Here is a 25,901-nt window from a genome sequence, read left to right as displayed (position 1 = left end):
CACGGGGAGGAGCTTTGAGCCTCCGAAGCAAGGGTGGGTGGGAAATGCAGTCCTCCGTTGCAAACTTGTGCGCATGCGCAGGGCAATGTATTTTTGTCTTTTTTTCAGACCTCACTTCTGTTTTGTCTTCTTTTTTTTTTCTTCCTTGGAAAGATTCTGTTATGAACCTTTTCTGGGGTTTGGACGATTATATTGTAATACAATAATATCTATATATTATATATAAGATGAATAATGTTGTAATATGAAATATTATAATTGCAATCTAATCTATATATATATATAAATGCTCTGTGCATAATGAGTTCCTTAAAAACAAAAGAACCAATGAACGAAATCACACCAAATGTGGCAACAAAACATCTCAAGGAGTGACCATCACTCAAAAAATTTATTATTTTGTCATTTGGGAGTTGTAGTTCCTGGGATTTATAGCTCACCTACAATCAAAGAGCATTCTGAACTCCACCAACGATGGAATTGAACCAAACTTGGCACACAGAACTCCAATGACCAACAGAAAATACTGGAAAGGTTTGGAGGGCATTGACCTTGAGTTTGGGAGTTATAGTTCACCTATATCCAGAGAGCACTATGGACTCAAACAATGATGGATCTGGACCAAACTTGGCACAAGCACTCAATACGCCCAAATATGAACACAGGTGGAGTTTGGGGGAAATAGACCTTGACATTTGGGAGTTGTAGTCACTGGGATTCACAGTTCACATACAATCAAAGGGCATTCTGAACCCCACGAATGACAGAATCGGGGCAAACTTCCCACACAGAACCCTCATGACCAACAAAAAATAATTAAGGCTATCCAATCCAACTGCCTTCATCAGGGCAAGAAAACGTAAACAAAGTCCTCCTGACAAAGAGCCATCCAGCCATAGATAGATAGATAGATAGATAGATATGATTCACACACTCACAGATATAGTATCATAGATTTGAAAGGGACCCAAAAGAAGGACAATTATATGTTGCATGTTCCAGAGTAGGCAAACCAGACAATCTCCACATCAACACTGGCAAAGAAACAGCAAGAAATACTGTTTACCCACAAGCATAAAGATATTACATATATTAGAAACCAAAACTTTCTCATTCCCTTTATTTTCCAGATCAACAGACTGGGCCACAGCAACGCGTGGCAGGGGACAGCTAGTTACATATAACATTAATAACGTTTTAATATAATAATATATTGTATATACTACAACTTACGATATAATACAATATATTATACAATTTGTTGTTGCTGTTCATTTGTTCAGTCGTTTCCGACTCTTCGTGACCTCATGGACCAGTCCACGCCAGAGCTCCCTGTCGGCTATCACCACCCCCAGCTCCTTCAAGTCACTTCAAGGATCCCATCCATCCATTTTTCCCTTGGTCGGCTCCTCTTCCTTTTTCCTTCCACTTTCCCCAGCATAATTGTCTTCTCTAAGCTTTCCTATCTCCTCATGATGTGGCCAAAGTACTTCAACTACCTCTGAGGATGCTTGCCATAGATGTAGCCGAAACGTCAGGAGATAATGCCTGTAGACCATGGTCATATTGTAGCAGACCAAATAGCCCGAAAAAACCTACAACAACCCTACTTCAACTTTGTCTCTAATACCCTTCCCTCCAACAGCTTACATGCCATTACATGAACAATTAATACAATAACCATTAAACAAACCATCAAACCATTGAAATACATAAAATAAATAAGCCATTAATTAAACAATATAAAAACATTTGTTACCAAATAGAATCGTATCCTCATGTAAATCGCCTTTCCAACCCATTTCCACTAAAGTGCTAATTTATGTCTACAACTTATGATATAATACAATATATTATACAATACTAATAGTATAATATACTGGTATAGTAGCAGCCAATAGTGAAAGGACCAAGGCAGTGACATCTCCAGCTCATCCCTTGTTTGGGTATCAGCTAGCACATCAATGACTTAAATCAAGAAATAGTTTTCTAAGATCTACAGAGACACTCGCTGGAACACTTCAGCAAGCGAGAGTCCAAAAGTGGCAGGCTCAAACCCAGAACCTCAATTAATGGCTGATACCAAATGAGAGACTCCCCCCTGGGCACACAGAAAACTGGGCGACTTGAAAGGTGCTGACCAAACTGCACTCTGGTACCATGAGATCCAGAGCCAACCTCAAGAAATGGGGCCACAGAGTGGAATCCAAGACATGCGAGTGAGAAGGAGAGCAAACCACAGACCACCTGCTGCAATGCAACCTGAGCCTTGCTACATGCACAATGGAGGACCTTCTTGCAGCAACACCAGAGGCACTCCAAGTGGCCAGATACTGGTCAAAGGACATTTAATCAACTACCAAGCTTGCAAATTTTGTGTTTCGTTTGTTTGTTTGTTTTGTTCTGTTAGAAATGTAATACAATTGTCTGGTTGCCCCTGACACGATAAATAAATAAATAAATAAATATGTGTTGTGGTATAATAATATAGTACAATATAATAATATATAATAGAATAATTATATATTATATTTTACTAATAATAGTGCAGTATAATGTAGTACAATATAATAATACATAATACTAACGGCCCTGGCCCAATTTACCTGCCTGAACGCATCTCCCCGTATAAACCACTGCGGAGATTACGATCTTCTGGGGTGGCCCTGCTTTCAGTCCCGCCACCATCACAGTTTGGTGGGGATGAGCGACAGTGCCTTCTCAGTGATTGCCCCTCAGCTATGGAACACCCTTCCTAATGAGATCAGGTGAGCTCCCTCCCTCTTGTTCTTCAGAAGGATTATAAAATCGTGGCTGTTGGACCAAGCCTTTGGGACTGTGTAATGAGGGGGCGATAGGAACCCTTAGTATGCCAACCAAACTCAATATGGTTGTTGAGACAGTTTTAACTAGAGGATTTTAACATCAAGATAAGTGATTTTAATGTTGTAGTATGTTTCGGCATTGAATGTTTGCCATTTATATGTTGTGCTCCACCCTGAGTATAAATGCTTTAAATAAATAAATATGCTAATATAATATATTGCATATACATATAATATTGATATGGGCCCCCTGGTGGCGCAGTGGTTTAAACCACTAAACTGCTGAACTTGCTGACCAAAAGATTGTCAATTCAAATCTGGGGAGCGGAGTGAGCTCGCGCTGTTAGCCCCAGCTTCTACCAACCTAGGAGTTCGAAAGCATGCAAATGTGAGTAGATTAATAGGTACCGCTCAGGTGGAAAGGTAACGGCGAAGTCAGGGGAAACCTTTAACTTTATAATACTAATAATAATACAATATAATAATATAAAATAATATTGTAATATCATAGTACTAATATATTAATTATAATACAGTACTACTGATAATATATAATATATAATGATCATACTGTTTTATTGTTGTATATTTGAATATTTTATGTTGTTCTGTAATGTTTTTAATTGTGAGCCGCTTTGAGTCTCTGTATGGAGAGATAAAGCAAGATGGAAATAAATAAATAAAAATATTGCCAGTAAAAGAAAAAAAGGACTAAATAGGTGAAGGAAGGAAGAAAAAGAAGGGAAGAGAAGGGAAAGAAGGAAGGGTGAAGGGAAAGCAAGGGGGGGGGGGGAAGGGAAGACGGATATATTGTATGAGGGGAAGGGAGGGCGAAGAAAGAAAGAGAAAAAGAGAAAAGGAAAAGGGAGAAAGAAGGGGAATCTGTATGTGGGAAAACAATGGAAGAAGGAGATAAACAAAAAAAGAAGGGAAGAGAAAGAAAAAAAGAAGGAAGAAGGTGTATGAAGGAAAGTGGGGAAGAAGAAAAAGGAAAACAGACATATTGTATGAGGGAGAGGAAAGGAGGAAGAAGAAAGAAAAGAAAAAGAAGAAGGAAGAGAAAGGAAAGAGGAAAAGTATCAGAGGAAGGAAGGAATAAGAGAAAGAAAGAGAAGAGAAAGGAAAGAAGACATGGAGGAAGGGGAAACGATGAGTGAAAAGAAGGGAAGAAACAAAAACAACAAAAAGAAAAGAAAGAGAAAAGCAGGAAGAAGGTGTATGAGGGAAAGAGAGGGGGAAGAAAGAAAGAAAACAAAGCGAAGGAAGAGAAAAGAAGGCAGGAAAAAGAGAAAGAAGGGAAAGGTAGAAAGAAAGAAGGGGAAACTGTACGAGGGAAAACAACGGAAGAAGCAAAGAAACAAAGAAAAGAGAGGAGGTGTATGAGGAAAAGGGAGGATGAAAGAGTCACAAAGAAAATGCAAACCCAGGCAATGCCAAATAGCAAGCTAATATAAGGCCCAGAATAGTGTCTTCAGCAAGTGCTAGTGAAGTTCAGATGCAAAGCGGAGCAAGCAGTGTTTCCCATGACTAGGCCAGAAGGCACAAGAAAATGAATTTAAATGAATTTAAGTAACGTGATCATTTCCAGAAATCCTTGGAGCTAGGCTGTCTCTATATATTTTACCATTTCCAAGAATGAGATAATTAGAGACTGGCAGGCAATTAACCAGTTGTTCAGATAATTGTTTGACTTATTTAAGGAACAGTGTGCGTTTAGAGTGATCTGCTTCTTCAGGCAAAATGGAATCATACTGTTAGCATTACAAAAATGTTATATCTGATTTTATTCATTGTACACCTGAGGATAGAACCTATATAATAATATATTCCTGAATTGTGCAGTTTTGGCCCTAGAGCTTCCATCCTGGTCAGCAGACAGAGTGATTAGGAGCTAGTTTTAGGTATCATGAAAGGCCAGCACATTCTTTGGTTATTTGTTCTTTTTGTCTTTTGGTTATTTATTCTTGTCTTTTTCATTGCAGGTAATTAGTAGATATAATATTTAATTGAGATAAAGTAGATTTATGTAGTAGTCACATGCTTTATTTATTGAAGTATTGACACCCTGCACCAGGCATGGCCAAACTTTGGCCTTCCAGGGCAGGCATGGGTTAAATTTGGTCCTTCAGGTGTTTTGGACTTCAACTCCGACAGGTAGGCTGTTAGGAATTATGGGAGTTGAAGTCCAAAACATCCGAAGGATCAAAGTTTACCCATGCCTGCCCTACACTACATTTAAAGGCACCAGGACAGCATACTCTCTGCGTGTGGTGGAGGCTCCTTTGGAGGCTTTTAAACAGAGGCTGGATGGCCATCTGTCAGGGGTGCTTTGAATGCAATAGTCGTGCTTCTTGGCAGTGGGTTGGACTGGATGGCCCATGAGGTCTCACCCAACTCTATAATTCTATGATTTTATACGATAAAACAAAATTGAATGTTAAGTCTATTTAACAGTAAAAATCATGAAGAAACTAAAACCATATTAAATTGCCACAATTTAAAGCTTTTGTTGTTCATTCATTCAGTAATTTCCGACTCTTCGTGACTTCATGGACCAATCCACGCCAGAACTCCCTGTCGGTCAATACAACCCCCAGCTCCTTCAAGGTCAGTCCAGTCACTTCAAGGATGCCATCCATCCATCTTGCCCTTGGTCGGCCCCTCTTCCTTTTGCCTTCCGCTTTCCCCAGCATAATTGTCTTCTCTAGGCTTTGCTGTCTCCTCATGATGTGGCCAAAGTACTTCAACTTTGTCTCTAGTATCCTTCCCTCCAGTGAGCAGTCGGGCTTTATTTCCTGGAGGATGGACTGGTTGGATCTTCTCGCAGTCCAAGGCACTCTTAGAACTTTCCTCCAACACCACAGCTCAAAAGCATCTCTCTTCCTTCGCTCAGCCTTCCCTAAGGTCCAGCTCTCACATCCGTAGGTTACTATGGAGAATACCATTGCTTTAACTATGCGGATCTTCGTTGCCATCATTGTTTGAGTCCATCATTGTTTGAGTCCACATTGTTTGAGTCCACAGTCCAGATCCATCATTGTTTGAGTCCACAGTTTGGTCCAGATCCATCATTGTTTGAGTCTGGATGTAGTTGAACTACAACTCCCAAACTCAAGGTCAATGCCCACCGAACCCTTCTAGTGTTTTCTGTTGGTCGTGGGAATTCTGTGTGCCACGTTTGGTTCAATGCCATATTTGGTAGAGTTCAGAATGCTCTTTGATTGTAGGTGAACTATAAACCCCACCAACTACAACTCCCAAATGGCAAGGTCTATTTCCCCCAAACTCCACATTTGGGCATATTGAGAATCCATGCCAAGTTTGGTCCAGATCCATCATTGTTTGAGTCCACAGTGCTCTCTGGATGTAGGTAAACTTCAACTCCCAAAATCAAGGTCAATGCCCACCAAACCCTTCTAGTGTTTTCTGTTGGTCATGGGAATTCTGTGTGCCATGTTTGGTTCAATGCCATATTTGGTGGAGTTCAGAATGCTCTTTGATTGTAGGTGAACTATAAACCCCACCAACTACAACTCCCAAATGTCAAGGTCTATTTCCCCCAAACTCCACATTTGGGCATATTGAGTATCCATGCCAAGTTTGGTCCAGATCCATCATTGTTTGAGTCCACAGTGCTCTCTGGATGTCGGTGAACTACAACTCCCAAACTCAAGGTCAATGCCTTGAGTTTGGGAGTTGTCGTATTGAGTATTCGTGCCAAGTTTGGTCCAGACCCATCATTGTTTGAGTCCACAGTGCTCTCTGGATGTAGGTGAACTACAACTCCCAAACTCAAGGTCAATGCCCACCAAACCCTTCTAGTGTTTTCTGTTGGTCATGGGAGACTTGTGTGCCACGTTTGGTTCAATGATTGTAGGTGAACTATAAATCCCAGCAACTACAACTCCCAAATGACAAAATCAAGAATTTTTGAGTGAAGGGCATGCATTGGGATGTTAGGTGTCTTGGGTCCAAATTTGGTGTCAATTCCAGGGGTTTTTTGAGTTCTGTGGATTCCACAAACGATTTATATAGAGAGATAAGATGATTCAAAGCAGGGGCCAAGCTGCTTCTATGCCAAAGCGAGGGCAAGATGGCGGCTCAGCCTTCTTTCTATTTCCCCCCTCCCTCCCTCCCCGCACGTGATTGATAGGCCGAGTAGGCGGGACTTGGGCGTCGACGTCACATCCTGCGGTCCAGTGGCGCAGGGAGCGAGCGAGCGAAAGGGAGAAGACGCTGAAGGAGTGAGCACGCGCGCTTGAGAGAGAGAGAGAGCAGAGAGAGAAAGAGAACGTGAGTGCGGCTCTTCCCGTTAGCCGCTCGCCCTCCCTCCGCGGGGCTGTTCCCATCTCGGTGGGGGGGGGGGGAGTAGAGAACGTTGAGAAAGAGAGCGCGTGAGGGGGAAAGGGAAGAAGGGAGAGGGGCTGCCATGTTGAAGGCCCCGCGTTATTGGGGGGCTGCGAAGAGGGCCTTCCTCTATTGAGGGGAAAGAAAGAGAGGGGGTCATGTTTCAATGGGGAGGGGGGAACCATGCCCCCTTGGCCCAGAGGCTGCCATGTTGGGGAAGGCCGCACCAGGCATAAGGAGGGAGAAAATGGCGGCGGATGGGAAACGCCCCCTCAGTGCTTCCTTTGCCCCATCCATCCTGCAGCCGTTCTCTGCCTTTCCCATCCTTCCTGCATTCAAAGTTAATGCTGCAGCCTGGGAGGTCTTCAAGCAGAGGCTGGATGGCCATCTGTCGGGAGGGCTTGGATTGTGCCTTCCTGCAGAATAAAGCTAGGACCGGATGCTGCTTGTGGTCTCTTCCAATTCTAAGAGTGGCGAGAGGAAGAGGCTGGATGGCCATCTGTCGGGAGGGCTTGGATTGTGCCTTCCTGCACAGTCGCTTGTGGTCTCTTCCAGTTCTAAGGGTGGCGAGAGGATTCTGCAAGGAGAAGAAGAAGAAACAACACCACAATCTCAAAATGGTCAATATCTGGGAGTCTACTGCCGGTTTTCAAGAAGAGGCTGGATGGCCATCTGTCGGGAGGGCTTGGATTGTGCCTTCCTGGTCAATATCTGGTTTTCAAGAAGAGGCTGGTTTTCAAGAAGAGGCTGGTTTTCAAGAAGAGGCTGGGTGGCCATCTGTCGGGAGGGCTTGGATTGTGCCTTCCTGCAGAATAAAGCTAGGACCGGATGCTGCTTGTGGTCTCTTCCAATTCTAAGAGTGGCGAGAGGAAGAGGCTGGATGGCTATCTGTGGGGAGGGCTTGGATTGTGCCTTCCTGCACAATCGCTTGTGGTCTCTTCCAATTCTAAGGGTGGCGAGAGGATTCTGCAAGGAGAAGAAGAAGAAACAACACCACAATCTCAAAATGGTCAATATCTGGGAGTCTACTGCCGGTTTTCAAGAAGAGGCTGGATGGCCATCTGTCGGGAGGGCTTGGATTGTGCCTTCCTGGTCAATGGCTGGTTTTCAAGAAGAGGCTGGTTTTCAAGAAGAGGCTGGATGGCCATCTGTCGGGAGGGCTTGAATTGTGCCTTCTTGCACAATCCCTTGGATTCCCTTCCAATTCTAAGAGTGGCGAGAAGATTCTGCAGAGAGGAGAAGAAGAACAACAACACCACAATCCCAAAATAGTCAATATCTGGGAGTCTACTGCGGGTTTTCAAGCAGAGGCTGGATGGCCATCTGTCGGGAGGGCTTGAATTGTGCCATCTTGCACAATCCCTTGGGTTCCCTTCCAATTCTAAGAGTGGTGAGAGGATTCTGCAGAGAGAAGAAGAAGAAGAAATAACACCACAATCCCCAAATGGTCAATATCTGGGATTCTACTGTAGGTTTTCAAGAAGAGGCTGCATGGCCATCTGTCGGGAGGGCTTGGATTGTGCCTTCCTGCAGAATAAGGCTAGGGCCGGATGCTGCTTGTGCTCTCTTCCAATTCTAAGAGTGGCGAGAGGATTCTGCAGGGAGAAGAAGAAGAAGAAACAACACCACAGTCCCAAAATTGTCAATATCTGGGAGTCTACTGCGGGTTTTCAAGAAGAGGCTGGATGGCCATCTGTCGGGAGGGCTTGGATTGTGCCTTCCTGCAGAATAAGGCTTGGACCGGATGTCGCTTGTGGTCTATCAATGCTATGAGAGGATTCTGTGTTCTGCTGCAAGAAGAAGAAACAACACCACAATCCCAAAATGGTCAATATCTTTAGGAAGGCCCCATCCATCTATCTACACCAGGCCTGGCAAACTTTGGCCCTCCAGGTGTTTTGGACTTCAGCTCCCTAGGAATTGTGGGAGTTGACTTCCAGAACACCCAGAGGGCCAAAGTGTTCCCTGCATGGACTGTAGATGGGGAGCTGCATGGCCATCTGTCGGGAGGGCTTTGATTATGCCTTCCTGCAGAATAGGGCTGGACCAAATGTTGCTTGTGGTGCCTTCCAGTTCTATGAGTGGCCAGAAGATTCTGAGTTATGCAGCAAGAAGAAGAAACACCATAATCCAAAAATGGTCACTATATTTAGGCAGGTCCCATCCATCTATCTACACCAGGCCTGGCAAATGTTCTCCCTCTAGGTCAGTGGTTCTCAACCTGTGGGTCCCCAGGTGTTTTGGCCTACAACTCCCAGAAATCTCAGCCAGTTTACCAGCTGGTAGGATATCTGGGAGTTGAAGGCCAAAACATCTGGGGACCCACAGGTTGAGAACAACTTCTCTAGGTGTTTTTGACTCCAGCTCCCTAGGAGTTGACGTCTAAAACACTTTGAGGGCCAAAGTGTTTCCATGCTTGGACTGCAGATAGGGAGCTGGATGGCTGTCTGTCGGGAGGGCTTTGATTGTGCCTTCCTGCAGAACAAGGTTGGGACCGGATGTTGCGTGTGAGTGGCCAGAAAATTCTGGGTTCTGCAGCAAGAAGCAGAACAATACGATTAATAATAAGAACAAGGCTACCTAGAAAAGAACGTATCTAGCATAGAAGCTGCAATGGCTCCAACAAAGACAGACCAAGACCTTTTAAGATGCCCAAAGTTGTTATCTATGGCCTGTAAAAACATGTATAAAGCCTGCTCCTCTCACAACAGTTTGGTCTCAAGATAGCTGTTTTGCCAGCAGCAAGGCTAGCAGAAAAACTCCAGGTGTTTTGGACTTCAATACCCACAATTCCCAACAGCTGGTAGGCTGTTAGGAATTGTGGGAGTTGAAGTTCAGAGCATCTGGAGGGCCCAAGTTGGCCCATGCCTGGTCTTGGGTCATGGTTTTCCCCCCTTCAATCATTACATTTTCCATTTGGTGACCCATTTCCTACAGCGTGTCAGGCCTTGTTAATCTGCCTGACTTTTGTCTATTTTTATAATGCTTTCCTAATAACCTCTTGAAGTCTTCCTGCCTTCTTTGCTCAAAGGCTTAAATATCTTCGGCCATTCTCCCTTGACATAATTTCTTCTATTTGTTGTGCTTGGGTAGAGGAATCTTAGGTCTTCTAGGTATTTTGAGGGCTTCTGACCCATTTGGTCAAAGTTGAGAGTCCCAGCGTTTGGATCATAGGTTCTCTCTCCTTTTGACAACTGTGATTCACTTGATAAGATTTCTTCATTTTTACACCCATCGAAATTCTTTATATACTGTTGTGAGTCTCATAATAACTCCATATTTAATGGTTAGCCATGTATAAAGACATCTGCTTGCCACTTCTGAGCACAGTCCTTGACAATAGTCATCTGTATTTTTTAAAAGGATGTTTTTGCTTTCTGTACCTTGTTTGCTACATTGTTTTTAAGGAAAGTATCCTATTCCCCAGCAGGGATTATTTCATTCGAACATATGTTCCAAGAACAGACTATCAGTTTGAATTGCACTATCATCCCTCTGCCTCAAACAACTGTTACATAAAAATGATAAAACATGGTATAATTAAGATAAAATAGGTCAGTTATAGTGCGTATGTCTCGTTTGTGATTTTGTAAGTCAGGAGTATATGAAGCAATGGAAGCTGGTGTCTCAGATGTAACTAAAGTGGATTCTGTTTATTCTAGAATTAAATAAAGTATTGAAGGACCCTTCCACATAGCCATATAACCCAGAATATCAGCTTTGAACTGGGTTATCTGAGTCCACACTGCCATATATTCCAGTTCAAAGAGGAAAATTTGAGATTTTATTCAGCTGTGTGGAAGGGGACCCAAGATACTGAATTTATTTTGAGATGTCTAATATCATATAAAGCTACTTCAAATTTTAACTTACATCTGGACTACAATTACCATGCCACTCAGTGTGGACCCCAGCCTGCACTGCAATTACGCGGGTGCAAATTTAGAACATTAAAACTATAAAAAGACAAAATATTCCCATGTTTCTCCCCTCAGTGCTTTATTTATTCTTTATCCCTGCTGTCACTTCTCCCTATGTGAGTCCTCTGCAACAATAGGTTTGGGGTCCTGATTGTTTTAAAACCCCATTGATCCCAGTAGAACTTCTCAGTAAGTGCTGGAACGGATTCTGTGATGGGTTCATATATCTTAAAATTGCAAGGGTTCCTCACTATAAGAATAACATCTTGTTTTTTTCAATGCATTTTTCCTTCATAGAATGCCTAAATCAAAAGAACTCGTGTCTTCAAGCTCATCTGGCAGTGATTCAGACCGTGAAATTGAATCCGGGGTGAATATTTTATTAAATATTTTTACCATGCCTTTCTAAAGTCGTTCAAGGAGGCTCACAACATATTTAAAAGGGCTGTTGTTGTCATGTACTTTCCAGTTGACTCTGGCAGGGTTTTCTCTGCAAGATTTAACCAGGGCATATTTGACATTTCTGTCCTCTGAGGCTGAGAGAGTGTGACTTGTCCAAGCTCAGGTCTCCTTGGTGAGTTGGGGTTCAGACTCTTTTCTCCTGGAGTCCCACTCCAAGGCTTGAACCACTGGACCACGCTGGCTTCTTAGATATACATACCAACAGTGAAACACAAAATAGCGAGTAAGGAGAATAAAAGAAACATTAGATATCCAGAAAAAAGGCTCACTTTTTAACCAGATCCTTTTATAAACATCTGAAGTTTTCGCATAAGTGGCTAGAATCTACAGAAGTAGATCGGGAAGGGGAGGATGCTTCTATAAAACCATATTAATTTTTCATATTAATTAAAGGACACTCATCTTGCTTTCATTCAAGAGAATATTCTCTTGTTGAGCACATGTCTTTTATGATTTCAATTTTAAGATGTGGGTATTTGGACCACCATAATTAGCATGGCGGGGCTTGTTGGGTTTTTGGTACGGCTGTGGTCAAAATCCATGATATCTTTTGGTTTGTTTTTAAACCAAAACTTTTAGGTACATGCTTGCATAAAACAGAACTTACGAGATGGATATTTTGCAATAATTGATTTTAAAGCAAATAGAATTTAACATTCACTTGTCCCATTGTATTAGATTTAACTTTGAGTCAAGTGCATAGAAAGTTGTATCCTAATTTTAAAAAAGCTTGAAGATGAATGCTTCTATCGCTCTCATCTTTAACAAGCTTGGCACATGTGCCTAAATGCAGATGTTATACAAGCTGTGCTTGTGTAGAAAAGTATTTAGTTCTTAGGAGGTCAGTAATGGTCCAGTAAGTAATTAAATTTTAATTGTGTATTAAAATCCAGGTTTTTCTTCAAATACTGACATATTGTTCCATATTCTTTTAATTTCAGCATGTGAATCATCTAGCGTCGGTGAGTAAACGGCGGTGACTTCCAAGTTTATTGATTTATTTACTATATTTCTACCCCACTCTTCTCACACCAAAGGAGACTCAAGTTCTACAATGTTGATAGACCCGGTTGATCCATACGTAGCTGTTCAGAGAGATTTCTAAATTGGCGCTGACTATTGTAATTTCTATAGACAGATTCAACGTGATTATCATTGGAATGTTTATTTAATTTATATCCCTCCTTTTTTCAAACATGGGATGTGAGGCGGTTTACAGGTTGAAAACAAAATAGTTGCATTAGCTGTTTTAACATAGCTATATTTCAAAATAGTATAAAATCATTTTTTAAATTTGACTGTAACTATAGCAAACAAATTCCAGTAGAGAAATCCTTACACCACTTATCACCAAATACCTGATCAAGCAGTTGAAGAATATACATCAATGAAAAAAAAAACTTCTTCTAATTGTTGAGGTCTATAAATTAATGATACGGGTTTTCTCATGATGACAGGGATGAAATTGCCAGTAGTGTGTGTAGTGAATCTTGTTAGTATTTTCAGGTAACATTAAATCATGGCTTTGCAGAACATTGATGAGCAAAAAGGAGCCTGAATGAAGTCTACCACTCTCACAAATATATTCTTTTCCCCTTTTCCCTCCTTTGTCAGGCAAAGGAGTAAACAGGCACTCTATGACACTTTAGCTGATTTGTGTATGAAAGAGAATAAAAAGAGGACCAAAGTCTGGTGCCAGGTGTAATTCATTTAATAATTATTTGTGAACAGCTGATGTGTTTGGGAAATTCTTTTTATGATAACCATAAAACATGTGGCTATTTTTGCAGTCATACAACTTGAGTCTTTGAGTATAGATATCACGTGTTAGTCATTTTAATTTATTTCTCACAAGTTTCAATAACACAAGCCTTTGTTCTTAACTCCTGTATGCTTTCCTTGTTAAGGAGCCTTCCAAAAAAAAATTATTGACCGAGTTGTATTTTTAAAGATTTGTGGAAAAACTGGTTTCACCATAGAGATTTTCCATATTAGGCTGTTTTGTTCTTGCCAGTCTATGTAAGAGTGTCTTTCCACCAGGAAGCTTGCAAGTCTTACTTGTTTGGTGGTGTATTTCTTTAAAATCCCAGGTTATTAATGCTTTGTGTTATTTCAAGAATATATATTTGGCACAAGAGGAAGGGTTTCTCAACTTTCTTCAGTGCTATTGTGTGCATATTATTTTGTTTTGTAGCTTATTTGGTATGCTGAGTAGTTTGGTCCATTTCATATAAACACTGAGACATAATTATTGACAGCAGGCTAGAAAAAATTGGTGATGTTTAGAAAATCAAAAGCCAGGGTTTAGATTTCCGGTTGTTTTCAAAATTACCATAAATAAAAGCCTGAATTTCCCTCTTGTTTCTCACCTAAAAGTAACGGTTATCATTAAATCACACTGCAAAAATGCAGTGTACTTAGAATCATAAAAAATAATGAATAGCTATAAAACCCTAATTCATAGTTACCGTAATTACTGTACTTGCTGTCAAACATGTAAAAGGTGGGGAACTTGCATTTCTGTTTCAGTCTGAGCAAACACGGTAGCAAGAGTATAGTCTTTTTTTAAATGGCTACCTTTGCGTGACTAAGGTTAAAAAAATAGAAATAAAAATAGAATGTATTTCAGAAAAGCATTTTACTTGTTTTAAGCACATTATGTAGGTGCATTATGACTTGCATAGAGAAGAGGACATGGCAAGTGCAGCTACAGATGGTGGTGGCAGCTGACTCTTGTTTACCTAATGCAAATTTAGTTCAAAACAGATTTAACCTTGCCTCCATCTGAATGAATGTGACTTGCCCAAGATCACCAGGTGTCTCAAGATACATGTCATCATGCACATGTTGCTGTGGTTTCCCCCTTCTCATGCCACACCTTAAAGAAAGAGCTTAGAGCTTTTAGCCGTGTTGTCTTGGGGTGCATCTACACTATAGAATTAATGCAGTTTGTCACCACTTTCACTTCATTGGCTCAGTACTATGGAATCATGGGAGTTGTAATTTTGCAAGATTTTCAGCCTTCTCTCTCAAGAAGTGCTGGTGCCTCAGAAACTGCAAATCTTAGGATTCCATAGCATTGTACTATGGAAGCTAAAGTGGTGTCAAACTGCATTAATTCTTGGTGATGATTTTGCCATCCATCTTTCTTACACTGTTGCTGCACCAGCATCCTTTTCCCTCTTGCTTTTTCCATCAGCATAGTTTTGTAATAGGATGTGGGGTCAATATCTACAGATATCTCTGTGACCCTTAGAGACTATCCTAGCTATAACCCATATAAAACATCTAAAGGCACATGAATCGATAAATGGGTACTACCTAAGTCAGTTTTTAAGTAGCGCATTAGCTGGCAGTACAGCAGATATGAAATATTATTGCAATAAATAACACAGGTAGGAATTGTGTGGCCTTTCAAATATTGCTGATCTGCCAGCTCCCATGATCCTGCATTGCTGGTTCATATGACCAGGGCTGCCACAAATAAATGTGTATATAGTCCCAACAACCTGTGGAATATTACCATCAATCATTAAATATTCAGTTAATCAAATGTTGATTAAGTACATCTGTTTTAATTATAACAAACACATTTAAGATGTGTGCTGTTGTTTGTATAATAACGAATGTAGTGGTGATTTATTTCATGTCAAAAGCATTGCACAAATAAATAAGTATAAAACTGATAAAGTAGAGGGAACACAAGTGGCTAAATAGTTTTAGACCAAAAACGGGCAACAGTGACGGCATTGTTTGTAGCTTTAAACAGTTCTTCCTCTGTGCATGAGGCAGGCCATTGTTGGCATGCATACAGATGCGGAGTTGTTTGTTTTGCTCCACAGTTGCACAAGGTGGAGGATTCTTCTAGATAGTACCATTTAGCTAGGTTGCCTTTTGGTCTGCCAACTCCACTTCTCAGTCTGTTCAGAGACTTCCAAGCTGCCCATTCTTGGTTTGCCTCTGGAGGAAGACCCTTGTGTGGGAGGGCTACCCATTTGGGATTTCCTGGAGTAGTTGTAGTGGTGCAATACCCACACATTAATGAGTATATTATGTATTATGCCCTTGGAGAGATAAAACATGTTACCTGGAAAGAAAATACGCAAGCTGTATGCTTGTAGATACTAGTAATTGCTCTGTGAAATTGTGGACATGCTTTTCTGATACTATATGCATGGTTATTAAAAATATGTGAAAAAAATAACTAGTGTTTTTTTCTTGATAACGTAAAATGCACCCATCCTGTTTGCATCCTCTTTGACTTTATGTGGGTCATTAATCCATGTTACATTTGTTAGATATGCTTCAAGTACCAACTACTTATTATATTGGGTTTTATGCATTTTATCTTTAATTGTGTTGCTCTTTGTTTTTATACTTTTTACTCATGCTAAAGTAGTTCCTAACTTTAAAATACATCAGCTATTTAAAAATATTGCAAAATTAATGATGTTGATTTAAAGTAGTATTTACTAAGGACTTTTGCTTAAATCACATGGAAGAGGCTATGTTCTTGATTAACAGGTCTGCCCCCCCCCCCCCAAATCTCTGACAGGTTAATTAATATTGATTGCAACTAAACAATTCCTATACTGCCTGGGGAGTGTAGGGGAGGAGAAAATGTGTGGTATCGTTTTGTAATGATTACTTTTCCAATAAGTTCTTACTTTTTTTTGCTTTTTTAAAAATGTCAAGGAAAAAAGGAAAAAACAGGCACCACAAGAAAAACCTGTAAAGAAACAGAAAACTGGTGAAAGTTCCAAAGGTGCAGCATCCTCTAAGCAGAGTAGCAACAAAGATGAGAACATGTTTCAGGTAACTGATGACTCTTGTGTTGGTGAGTTGGGATGTTTCTCTAGGGGCATTGTGGTGTTGTAAAATTCAAGCACGAAATACTATTGTACAATGTAAAACCTGGTGCATTTTTGTATCAGAAGGATTCTTTTGCTAGGATTACTATAATTTCAAGATAGACTTCTGCTTCTAGAATTTAATTATCCTTAATTTAATTTAACATGGCACAGTAGCTGTTAAGATCCCAAAACATTTGATTATTGTAAAAAAATACTTTTTACACTGTAGAATTATTGGAGTTTGACACCACTTTAAGTATCATGGACAATGCTACGGTATCATGGGAGTGTTTCCCAGGGTCTTTAGCCTTCTTTAGCAGAATGCTTGTGTCTCACGAAGTTACATCTCCCTTTGTTCCATAGCCATGAACCATGGCAGTTAAAGTGGTATTATACTGCATTGTGATTCTACAGTATAGGTATACAGTATACTCAGGGATGGGCCCCCGGTAGCACGATGGGTTAAACCATTGAGCTGTGGAACTTGGTGGTTCGAATCTGGGGAGCAGGGTGAGCTCCTGCTGTTAGGCCCAGCTTCTGCTAACCTAGCAGTTTGAAAACATGCAAACATGAGTAGATCAATAGGTAGTGCTTTTGTAGGAAGATAACGACAGTCATGCTGTCCACATGACCTTGGAGGTGTCTGTGGATAACGCCGGCTCTTCAGCTTAGAAATGGAGATTAGCACCACCCTCCAGAGTTGGACTCAACTAGACTTAAAGTTAAGGGGATACCTTTACTATAGTCAGGAGGGACATTTAGCTGTTCCAGGAAATACGTCTGATTTAAATCAACATGTCGTCTTGAATGTAGTGTTAATGTTTGTTACGAGGATAAAGCATGAGCTAACATTTAAAGAACACAGCACATTACCTTCATTAACAAATGTGTTGAAATACATCATATTACCAAGCTGTCATCAGTGATGAAGTTTTTTGGAATCTTCTTTATCATTTTACACAAAGCAGTTGTTTTCCTTAAATATTGAGATGTTATGTTGTGTAATGTCATTTAGTGTGTTGTGTACTTGTATGCTTTTATGTTGCAACGTGGCATTGAATTATTGCCAGACTGGAAGCCGCTCTCAGTCCCTTCTGGGGTGAGATAGATTCGAACAAAGGAAGAGGGGTACTGGGGTTACAGATTCACATCTTGGTTGGATTACTGAAATACCCACCCCACGCAATCTGTTATGCTGTGGAGATAGAGGCAGTTTCCCCCTCTGCAGCAGTGGCCTGCAGTGCATACGTTTTGTCTAAATAGTAGCTGGAATTTCATTGGTAAATCTGTGGTTGAAGCTTCTGTGGTTCCAGCGGATTTTGGGATGTTGTAGTGGAGAGATACAGCAAATCCACCACTCCAGAAAAGGCAATTGTCCTTTGCCTTATGGGACATATGAGAGTGGGGAGGCTTCAGTGTCTTGGAGGCCACAAAAGGTGATGGGGGGGAGGGGCACATGTTTGAATCATACTCTGAACCGCCTAGGTATTAAAGCTCCTCTTACCATGTCTAGCAAGAGTGTTCTCTTAAGCCTTCAGTTTCCTGTGTTGTAGTTTCAGGATGTTTGTTCTCTTGCTGGTGCTTCCTGAACACTAATCTATGAACTATTTGCATCATAGTTTCATGTTCCCAAATTAAATATAGACTGATATTAGCATGTACTACTTCTCATTTCACTCTGGTCTTCACCCTCTTGCTTTGTAACAGATTTTAATATGTGGCCTGTATTCTGTGGTTCAGCACTGCATCTGAAGAAAGGGATTGAACTGCTAAAGACGGACTGTGCCGTTGAATTTAGAAATGAAAACAGCAATGTGCATAACACCATAAACATTTTTAAAAGTTATTTGAGGAAATGTGGACAGAATCACCAGGCCTTGATAAAAAGCTATGCTTAAGCTTATTCCAGGAATGTAACCACTATTGTTTTCTGACATGTTACTGCCAATAATCTAGCATTAGTTGCAGTTTCAAGTCTTCTTCAAGGGCAGTCTTACACAGACTGTATTTGCAGTAACGCAATTAAGATATTATTAGCATATGGACTATTATGGCTAGGTCCAGGAAAAAAATTCCTTACCAATAGATAGGTTCAGAGTCTCTTTTTCTTGCAGTCCTGTGCTCTTATAATAGTAGTAGTAATAGTAATAGTAGTAATAATTATTTAATAATAATCATTTTGGCAGGGAGGAGGTAGGTTTACTGCAACTGCTCCTCCTTTGACAAACGAAAGGCTTAGTTGCTCACACTTGGCTGTGAGTTATTCCTAGAGCAGAGCACCTGCTTATTGGATCTAGGTTCCCTGGCAAAGGCAGAAATTGCTGTTTTCTCTCAGGTGTTCACAGCTTGCTAACATTGGTGAATACTGCCTACCTTGCAGGATTTTTTTTATCCTCATATAATTTATTTTCATGCACTGGATAATGTAACTCGGGTCAACATGTGCTAGATTTATTATCAGTCCTGACTTTGAATATAACACTGTGTTTGTGTTTCTGGGCTAGGATTATGGGTTCTTGGTCTCTTGGGGATTACTCAGATTCTTCTTGTGTATACTTTGAGTTCTTGATCTTCAAAAGATTTCCAAAATATCAAAAATGTAGATTTCTTTTAAAAATGCATAGTAATAGTAATGGGAAATGCTCTTTTCAAGGAAGAACCTCTCATATAATAACGTGCATTTGAACTTTGCACTCCTCTTAGTTATTGCTGCTTAGTATTTATAAACTGTTTCTGTGATCTATGGAATAAACAACAACAGTTTGGTGCTGTATCATATGATACTTTATTAGTGTTTGAGTAGTGTTATTACATATAAACTAACAATTGATTTCTGAATATATTTTTTGGCAGATTGGTAAAATGAGGTATGTCAGTGTTCGTGATTTTAAAGGTAAAGTCCTAATTGATATTAGAGAATACTGGATGGATCAAGAAGGTGAAATGAAACCAGGCAGAAAAGGTAATTCTACATTATTGGATGCTGGCCATTTAAGTTTTAGTTGTTATTTTACCTTTATATCTCTGGAGGCAGGCAAAATGGGGCCTTCTGGATGTTGCTGCACTACAAACCTTATTGTTCTGTACCATTGCTATTCTGGCTGGGACTGGTGGGCATTGCAGACGAACAACATTAGGAAAGACATATGTTGCCAACTCTAATATAAGGCATGGTTACTGGATAGATAAATATGATATGAATCACATGCTGACAACTCTAGTTCCGAAGTTGCCATGGCAGGTATTGCTTCTCTCACAGCTGTTCCATCGTTTCCCTGTGTGGAGATCTAGTAGAATGAAGTGAGGTGGTAGAATAAACTGTATCATTTCAGACAAGAAATATGAAATAATAATTGAGTGATTTCCTATACTGAAAACACACACAAAGTAGAAAGTGTTAAGTTCTTGTTTTTATTTGTAAGTGGTATTTTACTGAGATACCTTTTTAAAAAATGCAGACCACATGGGCAAACTTTGACCCTCCAGCTGTTAGGAATTGTGGGAGTTGTCACCCAATACATCTGGAGTGCCAAAGTTTTCCCATGCCTGGTGTAACCTGTTTCTGCTACATTTGTGAACTTGGCCAGATATAACAAAAAGCACCTGCTAAAATCTGTCCTGTCTATTATAGGATTGAAAAACTTCTTCACCCTATTTTTAGCCTGTTTTAATTAACTTGCCAGCGTGGTATTTCCCCAATTTCTTTGTATTTGCTATGTCTAATCTTGAAGGATATGGAAGGGTTGGATATTTGGAGGTTACTGATTCTTGGCTGCCCCTGATTCTGGGGCCCACAGTGGATACAAAAAAACACAGATGATCAGACACCACATTGCTAAGTTGTGTTGACATGAATGCGCGTGCTTCAGTGTGTCCATGTTTACAGTGCCACTATTTGCGAATATGGAGTTCAACGATGTCTGCTTGCTGGAAATTACAAATCTGGATGCAAAGGGTCCAGTGTATTCATAGCATGAATCTGTAATGAAAAAGCGTCCACCATACATTAAAGGCCACAAAATCTAAACACCTGAAGTCTAACATAGGGAACTAAGAGGTATTAAGGGTATTCATTTTCAAAATAAATAAATGTAAAAGCAGTCTGCTGCTTGTAGTCACTAGATGGCAGATTTCTCTTTGCTTTGGAGATGAAACAGGAGCAAGGCCAGGGATTTCTGGGCACCTTGCTCTTAAAGGCTCCTGAATGCTTCGAATAATGGAGGGGGAGAGAGAAGAGGTCGCTGCTGGCTAAAGATTGAGGAAGAAAGTAAATAGAGAAAGCCTAAATAAAAAAGAGACAAGGAAGAAATGGGTGGTGGGGGGAGGGAGAAGAGAGACTGCCTAGGATCAGGCAGAAGGCAAGGTGGAGCAGAGGCTTCTAACCCTTGTGAAGATGTACACTTCTGCTATTCTGTAGTAACCTTCAAGGCTTTCTTTTTGTTTATTCCAGGTATCTCTCTAAATCCAGAACAGTGGAGCCAGCTGAAGGAACAGATTACTGATATTGATGAAGCTGTAAGAAAACTGTAGATGAGTCGTGCAGAAACTCTGTTATAGGTTTAAGTAGTCTTTTTACATCAGCATTCATTTTCTAAACTTATTTGTTTTCCAAGCTCTTGTATATTTGGATTGCAAAGCAATTTGTAAGATGGACGCTTTTTTTAATGTGCATTAAAAGTGTATTCTGAGTGAAGTTATTAATGTGTATACTTTTATTAAACAGGTGTTATATCCTCACATCATTGTGTAAAATAAAAACACGTTCAATTAATCTTCTTGAGTAAGATATAATTGTTGGCGATGTCCTTGGTAGATAAATGTAAGATGAATTAAGCTCCTGATCCGCTTTGATAACTTTGTGTGAAAATATCCAGGGTTGGATTTTTCTGTTAATGTATGTCTTCAGACTATTTTTGTGCCAGATTATTTTCCTTTATACTATTGAAAGTCAGGTGATGAGACCCAATATTAATATATATTATACAGCATCATATTTTTGTTGCTGAAAAGATAAGATAACTTGAAGTTAATAAAGTTGTCGTGTCTTACATATATGTACTGGGATAGAAATAAAAAAATATTTTGAGGACACCATAAAATACTGTCCTTCAGATTGCAGCATACAACTCAAATGCCCTACTTTATGACTGAAGTACAGTTTACAGTACTTTATGTAATTCTCTGTTAATCCTAGTGCACAGATAGGCTGTACTTGATAATTTTAAAAGCATCAAAATTTGGACATAGAAAATATAATTTACATAACTTGCAAAAATTGTGTCAATGTATCAAATCTTTGTTGTAAATGGAAAGTAGAAGGATAGGTAATATTATAGATCATTGACTAAATTCCCACACATTTTAGGTTTCTTACACAGCCAAGTTATAAACTTCAAAATCATTTCTTATTTTTCAGATATTGGGAACATGCACTGTGTGTTTCCATGTAATCAGAGGAAAACAATCGTGTCCACATACTTGCTTTCTGTTATCCGTTTTTTCATGAAATACCGAAATATTGTGCTCCCTCATACACCGGTGTGTTAATGATAGAAGTGTTCACATGATTTCCTCCATGTTTAAGAGTGGTAAGACTAGGAGTCCAGGTGATGTTTGAGGATGGGAGATGCCACTAAGTAGTTAGGCTTGACCAGTGTTCAGAGGAAGCCCTGTAAGATCAGGATATCTTCCTCCTGTTGTATCATGGAATCTTACAGGAAAATATAGTGATAGAACAGCCAGCTTCATGTACTGGTTTGAGCATTGAACCAGGTCTGAATCCCAGTTTGACCCTGAAAGCCCTCTGGGCGACCTTCAGCAAACTCCTCCTGGACAGATCTTGCCAAGAAAATCCCATGATGGAGTCACCATGAGTCAGAAATGACTTGAAGACAGGTAACCTCAAAAATAGTGATATAGTATGACACAAATGAGGTTCCTTATACAAAAACATGTACTTTTCAAATACCTTTAATTATGTATCTTTGTGCCCCATTTTTTCTCTCCACAAGGAGACTCAAATGACCTTGAAATGTTTTTGGTATTTGTGTAGTTACTGGGACACAGTTTACATTATGCATTGGTTGTAAATAGTTCACATGTGGAAAGAGCAGACTTCCTGTTTTAAAGCCATCAAAGTATTCCTGTTTTATGAAGTATTAAAGGGAAGCAAAGAAGTTTATTTTGAACTATCTTGGATTTTTGAAGCTGTGCTATTATGATTGGATTTCCCAGTAGTTAGACCCTTTGTAGTTTTTAAAAATTATATTGGTTTACCTTTATGGTTGAACTGTATATTAATAAAATTAGAAATTCCGTATTTATCCCTCATTAAAATGGACTGCATGTATCATCCAACTAAGGTCATTGCCGGTTCATCCTCAGATGCAACATATTTTTTAGTATTGATTAAGTACCTTAAAAATCCTAGTAAGGTTTTCTGAAATCAGGTTGCTGTTTATTCATCTGTTGCTGGTTTACAGTAATTTATAATCTGTCTCGCCACTAATCCTTGTGGAGAGAAATAGCAGGGTATATAAACAACAACAACAATAATAATGAAATAATGGATCACATACTCAGCTGCTGCAAGAAGATCACGCAGATGGACTACAAGCAGAGGCATAATACTGTTGCTCAGATGATCCACTGGAACTTTTGCAGCAAATACCATCTGCCTGTCACAGATGGTATTTGAAAAGGTTACAGAAAATGAACATGTTAAGCTATTCTATATACTCCTATACTGCCATGCGACGCATGTAGAAGTAAGAAGTAAGCCTGGTTATTAACTTTTTTCCTAGAGCCGAGTTCTCCAAGTATGCTTGATGACATCTATAATTGTGCCCTAGTGTATAGGCTCGATATAGGCTTCAATGTAGTTTTTTTTGGCTTGTCCTAAAGCCCCCGGCTACACTGGTTATACCTTTTTAAACACTGGGCTCCGTTCCACGAGTTCCGTGTTGTAGGCTGAGGTCATTAGTGGAGAATAATTTTACAAACTAAACACAAGGAAACCAGTTGCTGGCATTTATTTTATACCCCAGGTAACCAAGAAATAGAACAAAGATGGCTTTTAACGATAGGCTTGAACTTGACAGCAGGGATCAACGAATACAGAATTAGTTTTACACTTTCAGTCTCATCCCTCATGTGTATTCAATGACAAGGCAACACCATGCACTTCATAGCTTCTTAAGGCATGGAATATTCACTTGGCTTTGCCACATCTGTCCTCTAAAATGTAATTGCATCCCCTGGTATTTGTTGGCAGTACCTATCTTGTATTTTTTCACAACAGAAACAACTGATACTCCTATAGAGAAAAGTAAAGTGTAGCACTTTAGAGATTGTGTCTTCCATTCATGCAACTGGATGATTCAGTGTGGGTGACATATCCCTATGCGGTCTTCCGAGGAAGGCAGAAAAGCAAGGAAGTGGGATTTACAATATATATCCTTCCATTGACGGTTCAGCCCCCTATAATTTGTTAGACCACCCAGTTGTAAATCACGTTCCCTAGGAATTAGAGATACATTAAAATATTTCCGTTTTGTAAGGACATGAAAGGAGGTGTAGAACATTCCTAACCATGTCTTGGAGAAATAGAATTTCCATCTTTTGGATATGCTTTCCATCATAATGTAGCCCTCCGTCTTTTCCCATGTCGAGGTGCAATTCTCTTGATTTTTTTTGTTGTGTCAGGAGCGACTTGAGAAACTGCAAGTCGCTTCTGGCCGTCTGCAAGGACGTTGCCCAGGGGACGCCCAGATGTTTTGATGTTTTACCATCCTTGTGGGAGGATTCTCTTGATGAGAGTACTATTATGGAACTGAACTAAGACTCAGTAGTTCCAAATATATGCATTGGACTGTATGAAACTTGTATGTATATATTACCTGGCATATACAACTTTCAGAGTTTAGGTTTTAAGTGTAATGAGCACACAGTTCTTATGGGTATTCCACCGAGTACTGGCTGTATCATATTTTAACAGAAAAGTAGTATGAGGCTTGAATAACCTGGACTGAGGGCTCAAGGAGGCCTTCTGTAGCTTCTCCCCACTCCCCTCCTTTGCCTTTAGGAACTCTTATTTGTGTTTTGTCTTGGTTCACGTCTTAGCAGGCAAGCTCTATAAGTAAGCCCATCTATCAGTGTGTTGCCGAAGGCTTTCATGGCCAGAATCACTGGGTTGCTGTGAGTTTTCCAGACTGTATGGCCATCTTCCAGAAGCATTCTCTCCTGACATTTCACCTACATCTATTATAGGCATCCTCAGAAGTTTTGAAGTTTGTTGGAAACTAGGCAAGTGAAGTTTATATATCTGTGCAATGTCCAGGGTGGAAGAAAGAACTCTTGTCTGCTTGAGGCAGGTGTGAATGCTGCAATTGGCCACCTTGATTAGCATTTGATGGCCTTGCAGCTTCAAAGCCTGACTGTTTCCTGCCTGGGAAATACTGGTAAATACTGGTAGCTAGATTTTGGTCATTTTCACAGTTTGTTGGGAGGTGTTATCTGGCTCTGATTGTTTCATAACTGGAATTCCCCAGTTTTCTCAGTGTTGATCTTTATTTACTTCCTGATTTTAGAGGTTTTTTTAAAAAAAAATACAGGTAGCCAGATTTTGTTCATTGTCACGCTTTCTTCCTTTCTGTTGAAATTTTACACAGTGCCTTGTGGAATTCAACAGAAAGGAGAAAACTGTGAAAATGACCAAAATCTAGCTACCTGTATTTTAAAAACTCTAAAATCAGGACAGTAAATAAAGAGGAACACTTTTAAAAAATAGGGAATTCCAGAAATGAAACAACCAGAGCCAAATAATACCTCCCAACAAAGGATCCCCTCAGACAGGAAGCAGCCAGGCTTACATAGTTCCCAACAAACCTCACAACCTCTGAGGATGCCCACCATACATGTGGGTGAAACGTCAGGAGAGAATGCTTCTGGAACATGGCCATACAGCCCAGAAAACTCACAGCAACCCATCTATCAGTATTTGTTTTGAAGGTTTCCATCTTGATAGCCACTAGATGGTAGCATTGCTCTTCACCTTACTCCTTCAGTAATTTTCATTTCATGCAACAGCAGTGCCTTGAATGTGGAATACTGAGAATTTAATTGTTTTTCTAGGATCTGTGTTTCTGAGTTGAAGCCTTTCCTACCTTAATTTTATGAGTCTAGTCTAAATAAAAAAAATACAAGATGGTATGCAAGGAAACAGGAGTAAAATATTAAGGCTATGGTAGAAATTAGAGTTGTCCCAAATGTGACAATACGATGAAAGAAATAAGACTGAGACAGGAAAATGCCTCAGAGGTCATGGTCTTTTTACATTTGGAATGACGAGTCTTGTTTTTTTGGGGGGGGGGCACTTTGGATGAGATACCCCCAGTTTGCCTGCAGGACTTGGAAGAGGCAGGACACGCAAAGGAATAGTTTTTTCCCACTGCTCCTGATATCTTTGGGCCCTTTGTGCAATGAGAATGGTGGCA

At 40.1% G+C, this 25,901-nt stretch overlaps 1 protein-coding gene across 1 annotated transcript; it reads left to right on the top strand.

Annotated features, from left to right (window-relative positions):
- Nucleotides 1-6,996: 6,996 nt before the first annotated feature.
- SUB1 (SUB1 regulator of transcription) lies at nucleotides 6,997-21,178 on the top strand. Its single transcript, XM_060761359.2, has 6 exons — nucleotides 6,997-7,118; nucleotides 11,390-11,462; nucleotides 12,496-12,516; nucleotides 16,250-16,369; nucleotides 19,261-19,369; nucleotides 20,858-21,178. Exons 2-6 carry the CDS (start codon nucleotides 11,391-11,393, stop codon nucleotides 20,935-20,937), a joined length of 402 nt encoding a protein of 133 aa, XP_060617342.1. The 5' UTR covers nucleotides 6,997-7,118; nucleotide 11,390; the 3' UTR covers nucleotides 20,938-21,178.
- The last annotated feature ends 4,723 nt before the right edge of the window (nucleotides 21,179-25,901 follow it).

Source organism: Anolis sagrei, chromosome 2 (assembly GCF_037176765.1).
Source record: "Anolis sagrei isolate rAnoSag1 chromosome 2, rAnoSag1.mat, whole genome shotgun sequence".
Classification (NCBI taxonomy): Eukaryota; Metazoa; Chordata; class Lepidosauria; order Squamata; family Dactyloidae; genus Anolis; species Anolis sagrei.
The sequence above is the reverse complement of the archived record's forward strand: the minus strand, read 5'-3'. Positions and strand labels throughout refer to the sequence as shown.